At 42.9% G+C, this 12,979-nt stretch overlaps 1 protein-coding gene across 3 annotated transcripts in view; it reads left to right on the top strand.

Moving 5' to 3' along the window:
• Positions 1-12,979, top strand: part of CMIP (c-Maf inducing protein) — a 258,040-nt gene that overhangs the window by 14,179 nt on the left and 230,882 nt on the right. The window contains exon 1 of one of the 3 annotated variants that reach the window (XM_061594211.1): positions 10,872-12,211. The exons of 1 other annotated variant lie outside the window; for it this stretch is intronic. In XM_061594211.1, coding sequence (XP_061450195.1) covers positions 11,915-12,211 — 297 coding nt within the window. In that variant the 5' untranslated portion in view covers positions 10,872-11,914. Of the gene's footprint in view, positions 1-10,871; positions 12,212-12,979 lie in introns of those variants that run through there. One more of the 3 variants, XM_061594213.1, reaches the window with a different exon arrangement.

Below are 12,979 nucleotides of genomic sequence, written 5' to 3'. Positions count from 1 at the left end.
TTGTTTTGATTGGGAAAAGACACGACAAGCCTTCTGCAATACTCTTAATCTGTTTGAATCATTTAGTTATAGCCACAATCAGCTGCATTATGATTTTCCACTGATCTGTACTCAAAGTAGTTTAGCAATAAATTTAAAAAAGTCTACATACAACAATGCAATAGCCATAATGCTTAATTAAAATGACATCACTACAGCACTAACAGTTCAACAAGCAATAATTCATTTAAAATATATCAAAGAAAGTTCAGTGATCACAGAGCTTACCAGTAGACCAATGAACGTCCCAAAGTAGCCCTAAAGCTAACGGCAGTAATAACTAGCAACACCTCCCCGCAATTTTTACAGTTACTGTAGACCAGGGGTGGGGAGCCTGTATGTAATAAAAGCACAACATGTTTATTGATCCAGCAACCGTTACAAACAGTCAACTAATTCATTACAAAACCAATTACTCCAAGATCTATTGCTCATCGAGCATTTTGGCTCTAGAATCAATAACCATATTTAAAAAGCTAGCAACATTTTTAAAAAACAAAACAACTATTACCGTTTGAACATACTTTCAAACTGGCTTTGTGTTAGTTCTAGTTCTGCCATGTTGCATAATGTTGCTCACATTAAAAGTAAAGGTGTCCCCGCACTTGTAGTGCGAGTCGTTTCCAACTCTTAGGGTGACGTCTTGCGACGGTTACTAAGCAGACCGTATATATGGGGTGGGATTGCCAGTTCCTTCCCCGGCCTTTCTTTACCCCCCAGCATATGCCGGGTACTCATTTTACCAACCACAGATAGATGGAAGGCTGAGTGGACCTCGACCCCTTTTACTGGAGATTCAACTTCCTCCTTCCGTTGCAATTGAACTCCGGCCATGAGCAGAGCTTCGGCTGCGTTACCGCCGCTTACCAATCTGCGCCACGGAGGATCATAGAAGTATAGCGTGTTATTATTATTTACATTTATCAGTTGCAATATACAAGAGAAAAAAGTCTCACTGTGACTTAAGATAAAATACAACAAATAAAAGCAATTTAAATGCAGAAAAAAATAAACAATTCAAAGCACATACAATACTCATCCAGTAAAATATTAATAAGAACAAGTCTTACCCCACTAAAAGGCAAGCACCATCGTAGGAGGCAACTTAATTACCAAGGCCTGGATAAAGAAAATGGTTTTAACCTGGTGCCTAAAGACGGACAAGAAACGTGTCAGGTGCGTCTCCCAGGGGAGAGCATTCCATAGATGGAGGGCTACCACTGAAAAGGCCCATTCTCATGTGGCTACCCTCTGTACCTTCCTTGGGTGGGTCACACAGAGAAGGGTCTTTGGTGAAGACCACAAAGTCCAGGCTGGTTCATATGGGGAGAAGCAGTCCTTGAGGTATTGCGGTCCTGGGTCGTATAAGGCTTTAAAGGTCAAAAATCAGCACTTTAAATTGAGCCCGGAAATTATTTGGTTGCCCATGCAATCGGGCCAGTGCAGTAATATGCTCAGACCATCTGGTCCCAGTCAATAATCTAGATTCTGAATTCTGTACAAGCTATAGTTTCTGAACTGTCTTGTAGTGGTCAGAATGTTCGATTATTAGGACTAGGGAGACCCGAGTTAAAATCCCCACTGAGCTAGAAAGATGGAGATTGAAGGCTAAATGAGACACAATAGCTCATCCTTCGTTTTGAAAAGATAAAGCCCAGCTCTTACCCAGATTTGTTCAAACATAGCTTTTCCCTATTTCAGCACTATCTGGAGCTGGGTCATCCAGTCAGATGTTTTCCAAATTTGTCAGCCCCATGCTTAAGCTCCATCAACGCGAATTTAAATTACAAAATCAAGCAGTAACTGGATCACAGTTTGATGTTGAATGATATTTAAGTTTCCAGTATTTCAGTTAGCTAACATTTAGAGGAAGAACAGTGGTCAAAAGGCTCACCACAGACACTGGCTTCCCATGCTATTTTCTGCTATGGTTGTGACATACCCTGACGCAAAATATAAGAAAATCAGCTTGTGAGGTTGCCATTTTTGTTTGGTTATTGTGTTTCAGCAAACCCACACAAATGCCCAAACTCTCTCAGTTGAGTTCTTTCTCATCCCAGAGTAACTAGGTCAGGGGTAGCCAAGATGGTGCCTTCCAGATGCTCTTGGATTACAGCTTCCATCATCACCAGGGTTGTTTTTGTGCCTAGTAATTACCACCAAAAACTGGGGGAGGATATGAGGAATATTTTTTTAAAAAACCTTACATTTTCACCCTTAAATGCCTAGACTTTCGTTTCCAATACTATGGAATATTAAGAGGATTTATATCCTGCCCTTCCAGTGTTAGTCAAAATTCAGATAATAATTTTAGAAATACTATAAGATAAGTTCTAGATCTAAATCCATTGTGCTACTGCTCCAACTTTGTAAATAATATTTCCCTGCTTATTTTGTTCCTTACAGTTCTTTAACATCTGTTGTAGCTGACTACTTCTGTATTGCAATACCGTGATGTTGGTCTGTACAGAGGACTGTAAAATATATGAAATACCTCTCACTGACTTGTGAAACTTTACACTGAACATCTATGCTAAATGAGGCAGGCAGAATAGCCTTAACTGGGAATAATAACAAGATATTCCAGGGCTATAGGAAATTATGATCATATCCTCAGTATGTAGTGAAAGAAAATGAACAAAATCTATTAGAATTACTCTACATCTCTCTTTTTTTAAAATATACATAGAAAATCTAACAAACATAAAAATAAATTAAGGCTGCAATCCAATACACACTTACCTGGGAGTAAATCTCACTGAACCCAGTGGAGCTTACCTGAGTAGACATGCATTGGATTGCACTGTAAATGATTCAGTTTACTAGTCTCAAAAAACATATCTAAAGTACATTTAAAAGTACATCTAAAGAGACAATCTGATCATATATTCTACTACAGTAATCAACACATTCCGTTTCTCTAAAAAGATATTGTTGCGCGCTTCACCAATCTCCGAGTGGTGAGATTTCAGGGGTCCCTGCGCTCATCCAAGGTTGGTTTCCTTTGGGAAGAAGGTCAGCGGAGACTGTGGTGTCATTATGAAATATAGTTTGTTTATTTACACACATTCCAACCTGAGTTTAGGATGGAGGGGTTCAAGGCATCAGCAGTCCAATATCCAGTTTTTCCATCAGTGTTACAGGAGGCATCCTATAGCCATGATGCAAAGAGCCAGCCTCTCTGTCTGCCTCCAGTCCCCAGCCATTCTCCCCAGCCATTCTTCCCAGACAACTGTAAAAACACTCAAAGCACAAACTTCTACTAGCCGCCAGGAAGGGGGAGGAGGCTCTCCTGAAGAGTTTCAATGACAAAAGGGTCTTCCTGGCCCATTCACCAGTTGCTGGGCAACTGATAAACCCATTATCCTTCCTGGCCACTCTATTAGCTTAACAAAAGACTCATCTGACCAGCACAGCACGTTCCTCATTCCAAGGCGCAGGATTCCAAATCAGAGGTTGGAAGGGGACCCACAGGGATCATCCATTCCAATCCCCCCAAACTCACAACAATATATTTTGTCCCTCTACATTTAATATTTACTCCTCATCTTTTTAGCTCCGTTTAAAAAAACCTACAGGATAACACAGAGGCAGAATGGCTATAATATGTGATCAATGCAGTTTGTAGCAGTGTACTACACAGGAGAATGTTATTATAAACTATGAATCAAAGTCTATGTAGAACATTGATATGATATTAGTTACCCAAGATAAAAGGTTTTAAATCTTTTACAGAAATTGTGAAAGGATTTTAGACTTGATTTTGTAAACTAGACAAGAGATTAGCAGGACCTCCTCTATGAGTAAAGTATGTTCTTACATTGATCCCTTTGGGTTGAACATTGCCTGGGACTCAGGAGCCGCCAGTCTTCCCCACCCACCTCAGGGGCCCGCAGCACGACTCAGCTCACACGCGAGAAACATCATCCCCTGCACTCACCATAGCAACCTGACCAAGCAAAGGGCGGCTGAGGTAACAACAAAAAATTACTCGCGGGCAGCACGTGCGCCTGCCAGAGGTTCAAAAGAAAAGGCAAGGAAGTGATATAGGCTTATGGGCTTTATGGATGGAGACTGGCATCGCTCTAAAGCCCTGGTCATCTCTATGGTGAAAACTCTAAATACTTTGCATTGGAAGTCTGGGCAAAATGGGCAGAAAACTGCCTCCTCGCTTTGCCTTCCATCTCTGGATCCACAAGGGCTAGGGACTAGCTTCTTTTAAAAAATGAAAGCTGAGAATCCAGGCCACCTAATGGACTAAGCGGGCACCAGGTGGCAACCCTAATCTTCACTGACCGTTGGCCATGCTGGCTGGGACTGATGGGTGTTTAGTCCAACAACATCTGGAGGGTACCAGATTAGCTACGCCTGAACTAGCCAAATGGTGAGGTAAATTTCAGCACACATCTGGTGCAGGTGTGGGCTTAAATGTCTGTAGTAACTGACAAGAGGGGAGATCCTTGAGAGAATGCTGTGCCTTGTCAGGGAGATTCAGAACTTTAATTCCAACATAATTTATTTAGATTTACATAAATTTCAGTATATTTTATTTTGTTAACTAGGGGCTCTGTCCCGCTTGCTTCTCTCACCAACCCCCTTACCATCGTCAACACCAGTTCCCTCCTGGGTCACCAAAGCCCCCCTCCCTCACATGGTTTGCTGTAGCTCTCCCCCCTCCCCGTTTCTCTCAAGTGTTGCCAGAACTCCCCTCCCTCTTCTCCCCATCACCACCAAGGGGTTGCCAGAACTCCCCTCTCCCTTCTTCCCTCCACCACCCCAGGGGACACCATAGTTCCCCCCCTCCCACCACCACCACACGGGGCACCATAGTTCCCCTCCCCTTCTCCCCCACCAACACTTCCCTCCCCCATGCAGCCTCCCACCCACCTGGTGAAGCTGAGCTCCAGGTCTGGTCATGTGGGCCCACCACCGCTTCCCCCACTCCCAGGCAGCTCCCAAAACCAACCTGCCTCCTCTACTTATCATCTTGCTGCTGCCCCTCTCCTTGCAGAGGTTTACCTTGCCTTGCTTGCCTCACCGGCGCAGAAGCGTTTATGGACAGTGTGGCACTTACAAATATATATATATTTGTTAACAGTCATTTAAAAAGGGGGAAGGCACTTTGTGATGCACCAAGGAAATCTGACATTTTAAGTTTGTTTATGTTCCAGGTAGTTTTATTTGGGTTTGAATTATCTTGACACCACCTTTTAAAACTTTTTGTCTTGTGATGGTCTGATGACTAGATACAAATAAACAAATCTGATCTATGTGTCTGTATAGGCTCCTAATATTTGCCAAAGACAGAGAGAGGAAAGTGTGGATTTACGTTTAAAGAATTATGAGCCACTGAATTTCTTTAAGGGAAGCAGAGAGACAGAGTGTCAGAGTGAATTAAAGAAGGAAAATTAGCCAAATTATCCCTTATGGAGAAAGGGTAACCATGGAGATTAGCAACTCTTGCATTTTTTATTTATTTAAGGAATTCATGCCCTCTTTTCATTATATGTCTCAAAGCCATGTGCAGAAAAAAATATTAGTAGTAGCCATGTGCAGAAAAAGTAGTAGTAGTATTTATTAAGCTTGTTGGTCCCTTCCTACCTGAAGGTCTCTAAGCGACTTACAACACCTTAAAAACATAAATACATAATACCATAAAACAGAACAAACAACCTCTATAGCAATCACAGGAAGCTTTGGCAGCAGACTTTGAACAAAACATCAGCTCCTTCTAATCAGCTCTTTCCTCAATAGGAAGAGCATTCCAGAGACAGGGTGCCACAACTGAAAAGGCGCTCTTCCTTGTCATTATCCTCCGAGGCTCCCTCAGAGGGTGGGAGGGACTTGGAGAAGCGCCTCAGAAAAAGATCTAATGGTCAGAGCAGGGTTATATTAGGACAGGCATTCCAGAAGATAAAATCTACAATATACAAAATCTCAAACACAGATTAAAACATAAAAATAGAAACATGAGAGCAACATTCATAGTGCAAAGGCCTCCTGAAATAAAGCCATTTCCACCCAGTGTCTGAGCCTTAGTAGGGACAGGGCTTGCCTGATTTCTAATGGGAGAGAGTTCCACAGAGTTGGATCCACTACAATGAGGGAATGACTCCTTGTTGTCGTCAGCTGTGCTTTCGGCCTGGGAGGGCGCACTAATAGTGTTTCCCTGAGATGATCTCAGTGATTGGCTTGGGACATAAACGGTAAGGTGCTCCCTAAGGTATCTGAAGCTTAACTTGTTCAAGGCTTTGTAGACTCGTACAAAAACATCCACAGAAACAGATGTTTGAGGGCACCAGGTTGTGGAAGGCTGATATGAACAGGATTGGACTGACAATCATTCTTACAATAAACATGGCTCAGTGCAGATGCCACATCAGGACCACACTACAGACCTATGTGCTTTTCCCCATCCTTCCTGACAGCGATGTGGGTTGGAAAAACCTGGGCAGAATTTCCCCACCATTACATCTTTCCATGGGAAAAAATCCCAGTTTTAGAAATGCATTATTTCATAAAATTAATAGGAAAATGAATGAGCAAAATACAAGCCAAATTGGGCAACTGGAATGGGTACAATACTAGTGAAATCTAAAATCAAAGTTGCAGTTAACACTTTTTGGGTGACTATGTCTAGGAAGCATATATATTTATGTGCAGTGCCCTTCACACATGCTGACATTAGTGTGTTAACAGCTTTCAGGGTCTGCATGCTTTTTGTGCCGTTAAAAGGGGAAGTTATCCTGTTGAGTTGTCATGTCTTAAAAATAGTTTCCAAGTAAAGTTCTGAACTTGTTTGAATATGTTTAAACCAAACATGGGGAACCTGCCCCCACAATGCTATTGGAGTCCATGGCCAGTAGTTGAGGATGGTGGGAGTTGCAGTTCAACAACATCTGGAAGGCCACAGATTCCTACCCCTGATCTAGACCATACTGGGTGGCCACAGCTCCAAAGATTCAGATTATGTTTTGCATGGTCTTAGCAGACATCCTCCTGTAAGAGGCATCCCCTTCATCTCATACCAAGAGAATGCCTCGTCTGTGTTCGCCATCTGCAGTTTTTATATCAAAAATAATGATCTCTCTTTTTTTAATCTGCCAACTGCTTAATTAGGGAGTCCCCATCAGTCAACCCAATTCCCGTGAGTAATAATTGAATAATTTGTGAGAGAAATCACACATGGTTTGTGTTTTAATAGTACTTTCTTTGCTGAGAGAAGACAGAAACCTGCTTGCTATAACTAAAGCTTTATTAAGGGAATGCTTACAAGATCTACTGTGCTAGCTCAGGCTCCTCCCACCTGACCTTTACTCGTCTAGAGCTTAGTTTCCAGATCTCCATGGCAGTCTCCCTGCAGTTCCCCCTGCTGGATGGAACTGCTACCTATTATAACATCCCAAATGTCATATTTGTTATAAGAACATATAAACAACGTAAATATAACTCCTCGAACTAAACAATTAACTTGAAAGTAGTGCTGGTTCTGAATAACTGATAATTAAAATGCATATCAGTCATCTAATACAAAATCTGTGTATCGTTTAGGTGGTTTGATATGATTGCGGGTACGTGTGCTCTTGACAAGGTCACTGTTCAGTGTTGGTGATACAGTTACATGTGTCTCTTTAGTTTGTGGTTCAGGGCCTGGAGTATGGTGTGCATCTTCATCAGCGCATGGAATGATGGAATTATCCTGTATATCATCATCCCCCATATCTGAGGTGTCTTTAAGTCCCTGAGGACTTATTAGGCGAATGAACTTAGGATTCCGTTGATATGAGCGCCCATTGACTTCAACAATATAAGTCTGGGGATTTATTTGTCCCATGCATGTTCCTTTTGTCCAAGGACATGTCTTGTCTTGAGGAAATAATTGGACACGTACAGAATCTCCAGTGTGCAGAGGTGGTAGCTCTTTTGAATCCCTGTCATAATAGCTTTTAGTTTCATTGTGTTTGTGTTGCAGCTGATCTGTGACTTTCATTGCAATTTGGGGTTTCAATAATGCAAGAGCTGTAGGTAGAGAGGATTGTGTGCTTCTGGACATAAGTCTTTGCACTGGGCTGCTATTCATGCCAGCAGTTGGAGTATTTCTCCACTCTAGGATAGCTTGCCATATGTTTTCTTTATTTCTTGCTGTTTTCTTGAATAGAGTTTTTGCAATTTTGACAGCTGATTCAGCTTTGCCATTAGACTGACTGTTGTAGGGAGATGACGTTATGTGGTGAAATTCCCAGTCTTTTGAAAATGTGGCAAATTCTTTGGAAGTGAACTGTGGTCCACCGTCTGAAATCACACAGTCAGGTATGCCAAGTCCAATGAAGTGGTTCATGATTCTTTCTGTTACGGTTGCTGATGTATCTGACAGTTTATCCATTTCCCAGAAGTCTGAATAGTAGTCTACCAGAATGAGATAATTGCTGCCATTTTCTGTGAAAAGGTCCATTCCTACCTTACTCCATGGTCTGTTAGGAATGCCGTGTATCACCAATGGTTCTTTTTGCTCCCTGGCTTGGAACACAGCACACACATCACAGTTGTGTACAAGCAGGGCTGTGGAGTTGGTGTCATGGAGTCAGAAGCAATTTTGGGTGGAGTCAGAGTCAGAGTCAGAAGCAATTTTGGGTGGAGTCGGAGTCGGTAGAAATGTACTGACTGACTTCAAAATAAAATTAATATTTTAATATTAATATTAATTTATTAATATTAATACATTATTATACATTTGCCATTTATGAAGGAGTCGGAGTTGGAGTCAGACAGTAGAAAAATTAATATACATTTGCCATTTATGAAGGAGTCAGAGTCGGACAGTAGAAAAATAGAGGAGTTGGAGCCAGACAGTAGAAGTCGGAGTCGAAGGTTTGACATACCGACTCCACAGCCCTGTGTACAAGGTCTCTGATGTCATTAGTAATGTTTGGCCAGTATACCACATCTCTAGCTTTCTGCAAACTTGATCTATTCCAGTATGACCGCAATGTATTCTTGATAATATGTCTTTTCTCATGGCCTTTGGAATGAGTATTCGGTGTCCTTTGATTATGATGCCATCTTGGACACTTAATTCATCACGATAGTTCCAGTATTCTTGAGTAGACACTGGAGCTTTGTCATTAAAAATCAGCCATGTTCACAGAGTACCTGTAATCCTGTTACTGACCTTGCCCCATGCTGACCTTCATATTCTGCAGTTTAAAAGTTTAAAAAATGCCTGGCTGATTTTTAATTAATTTAAGAATTTTTACATTGAAGTCTATTATAATGTCAGGCATGCTCAGTAAGAACCAACTGTCAGTGTTCTAAAAGCCAGACTCACAGCTACTGGGCTTGGCTAATCGGGGGGCCATACCCACACCAGACTTTGATTTCACATGAGATAGTCAGGCTTCCCCCAAAGAATCCTGGGAAGTGTGGTTTGTGAAGGGTGCTGAGAGGAGGCTCTTATTCCCCTGACAGAGCTCCATTGGCCAGAGTGGTTTAACTGACTGCTGCTCTGATTGAAGCTCTGTGAAGGGAACAGGGCATCTCCTAGCAGCTCTCCCACCCCCACAAGTGTGTGCACATGTAACATCAAGATATCTTTAAACTGAAAGCGCTCATGTATGGATGGAGAAGTGCATATGGAAAAATTAGATCTGTGTCACTTGCATGCACAATAACACTGTGGTGTATACATAGCCTTATTTTGCTTATTAATCTGCTTTTGTTTTAGTGCTTTTTTTAAAGAAGCACCTTAAATTATATTTTACAATCCTACTTGACATCTGTTTGGAATTTGTTATAATAATGGTTATTTATTTTAATTTTATATGATACCTATTTAGTATTACCTTGGTTTTATGCAAGCCACCTTGTGTACCTTCTTAAAAAAAGGCAGAATACAAAATATTTATTTTGATTTTTACATACTTATTTTGTGTTTCTTACACTGCCTTGAACACTTATGCAAAAAGGTGGCAATTAATCTTAATAGTAGCAACAGTATTAATAGTCAATAATAATAGTAATAATAATAGTTAATAATACTTGAAATATAATCTTACCCTTTATATACCCAATTGATCGCTGCGCTCTGCAGGTGAGGGCCTCCTGCAGATAACCATCATATCAGGAAGCTGTTCCGCACAACATAGGATACAGATCTTTAGTGTAGTGGCACCTCCCCTTTGGAATCCCCCCCCCCTTAAATATTAGACAGGCACTATCTCTGTTATCTTTTCAGTGCCTACTGAAGACCTTTCTCTTTTAACAAGCCTTTTACGGAGAGACGTTATTCCAGTCTGCTTCTGTGCTGGAATTGCTTTTTTAGATATTTTAAAACCTTTTTTTTTTTAAGTGTTTTGTTTTTAGTCTTGTTTTTAAGATGTTTTGGAGTGTTTTCAGTGTTTCTGTTTGCTGCCCTGGACTCCCTCTAGATCTAGGAGGAAGGGATATAAATTTAACAAATAAATAAATATAGTAATGCTTTTTCATTTTATTTAAAATATTTATTTCCCATCTCTCCATGCAAGCGACTGGAACAAGAGTTAAAAATAAGAAACAGTCATGATTTTTTTAAAAAAATGACAGATTAAAAAAAACACCAAGATGACAGTGTTTTGTTTTTTTATAAAAAAAACCCCATCTAACAAGGAGATCAGGATGATTTATTATCCTCCTCGGCTGTTGTTTCTTTTCTTCCTGCGTCCCCCCCTCCCCGCAACAGCCCCTAAGCTGGAATCTCCCGCTCCACCCCCCTCCCCACTTTGTGACGCGCCGTGCCAACCAGCCTGACCCCCCTCCTCCCCCTTCTTAGCCCCCAGTCTGCCTGAAGAGAGCGAACGACAAGAGTAGCAGCCCTGCGGAGCAGCTCTTCCAGCTGGCATTGACGTCAGAGCGGGCCGCACGTGACCGTGGGGGACCAATCCGACGAGCTCCGGAGCATCTCCCGCAACAATCTTTCCGCGGAGCTCGTGCCTCTTCCTCGCCAGCGGCAGGAGGAGGCAGAGGCACCGAGGAGGAGGAGGAGGAGGAGGAGGAAGCGAAGACAGCTCCACGCGCCTTTCTCCCCTGGTCCACGCCACGCGCATCCCTCCCTCCCTCCATCCTGACGCCCGCTCCCTCCGCCTCCCTCGGACACGCGTCTGCTGAGCCCATTCAGACGTGCACAGCAGCAGCAGTAGCAGTAGCCTGGGCAGGAACAAGGAGCAAGCAAAGGGGAGACCGAAACCTTTCTCTCTCCCCCTCCCCATTATTATTATCGTCGCTTGCTCTGTCTTCGCCGCCGCCGCCGCCTTTCCGCTCACACAAAGAGGATTCCCACGCCCGCCCCGCGCCTTGCCTTGCCTGCCTTTTGGATGAAGCCTACCTTTTGTCTCTGGCTTCCTGTGCGTGGGGAGCGATCTTTTCTTTCCAACATGGATTTGGGGAACTGAGCAACGAGGCCGCCACTCCGCACCCTTTCCCCACCCCCAGATCGCCACCAGAAAACAAAAGGAGACGAGAGGATCAAAGCACCCGCAGCCAAAGGAAAGAAGCTGAATTTTGGAAGTTTCCAATTCAGGATATTTTGGGGGGTGCCCTCCTTTCCTTTCCTCCTCTTTGTGTACGCGCGCGTTTTTGTTTTTGTTTTTAAGGGCGGTGTTGCTTTCCCCACCTCTCCTCCTTTCTCTCTTTATTTTATAATTTTGTTTTTAAGGGGGGGGGAAGCAACCTTTGGTTTTGTATGCGTGGGGATTTTTTTTTAATTTCCAAGACGATTTTGAGGGAGGCGAAAGGGGGTGCGTGGGGCGGGGTGGGCAGTAAAAGAGAAGAAGGAAAGGAAGAGGAGAGGGGAATAATTCCGCACCCCTGAAACGCGCCGCCCGCGGACCTTCTCCGAGCCGCGATGGATTTCAACGGCAGCTGCGGCGGGGGAGGCAGCGACCCTCGGCAGATCGAGGAGAGCAAGCCTTTGCTGGGCGAAATGTCTGCGACGGAAGGGCATAAAATGGGGGCCGCGCTCTGCAGGCGAGGCGTCCACTGCAGCGGGATGAGATACAAGCTGCTCCAGGAAGGGGACATTCAGGTTTGTGTCATCAGGCACCCCCGGACATTCCTCAGCAAGATCCTCACCTCCAAATTTTTGAGGAGGTGGGAGCCTCACCACTTGACCCTGGCGGAGAACAGCCTCACGTCAGCCACGGTAAGGAACACGTTTCTCTCCCCCGCTGGAGGAGAGCTGCCATCTCCCCATGCCCCCCTCCCACTCCTCCGAAATAATTGGAGTCCCCTCTTCCGGGCTTGGAAGGGAGGGATATCGTCTTGGTTTTCACGCGTGGATTTGGTTCCCTCTCTTAATACAAGGCAGAGATGTGGTGTCAGGCGACAATGGGTAGCAGCGGGTTAAAATGATTGTTGGAAAGGCAAATACTTCTTTCTTTCTTTAAAAAAAAAAAAAAAAGGAAAGGTAGCCATACATACAGCCTTAGGAAGCTGCTGTAAGGAGTTTTGGCCGTGTCCCTGGGAGTTGGGAATGTGGAGATCAACCAAAAAACAATGATGCATATTTTTTTTTAAAAAAAAATCTGCTTGTATATATGCATGCAAAATTGAAAATATAATCATGCAATTTTTTTTTAAATCTGTGTGTATATGCATGCAGTTCTTTTTTATAAACAAATACGCTTGTGTTTATATGCGTGCAAAAATCTACCTGCAACTGTTCGATAATTTTATCCAAAGAGCAAAACGCAGAAGCAATACATAGCTGAAGATTGTTTCAACCTTAGGCCAAGTTACTAAAATCAAATAAAATCTTATAGGGATCTTCCTGTCCTTTAGCAGTTTGGAGTATCTGATGTTAAAGTAGTAAAACCTGGTTGATGAGAACTTGTCTTGTAATGACTGTTTTCTGAGTTGAATACATTTGTTAATGGAAATTAGTCCACAGTAACATCTCATGGTGGAGGCT

This window comes from Rhineura floridana, chromosome 13 (assembly GCF_030035675.1).
Source record: "Rhineura floridana isolate rRhiFlo1 chromosome 13, rRhiFlo1.hap2, whole genome shotgun sequence".
NCBI lineage: Eukaryota > Metazoa > Chordata > Lepidosauria > Squamata > Rhineuridae > Rhineura > Rhineura floridana.
The sequence above is the reverse complement of the archived record's forward strand: the minus strand, read 5'-3'. Positions and strand labels throughout refer to the sequence as shown.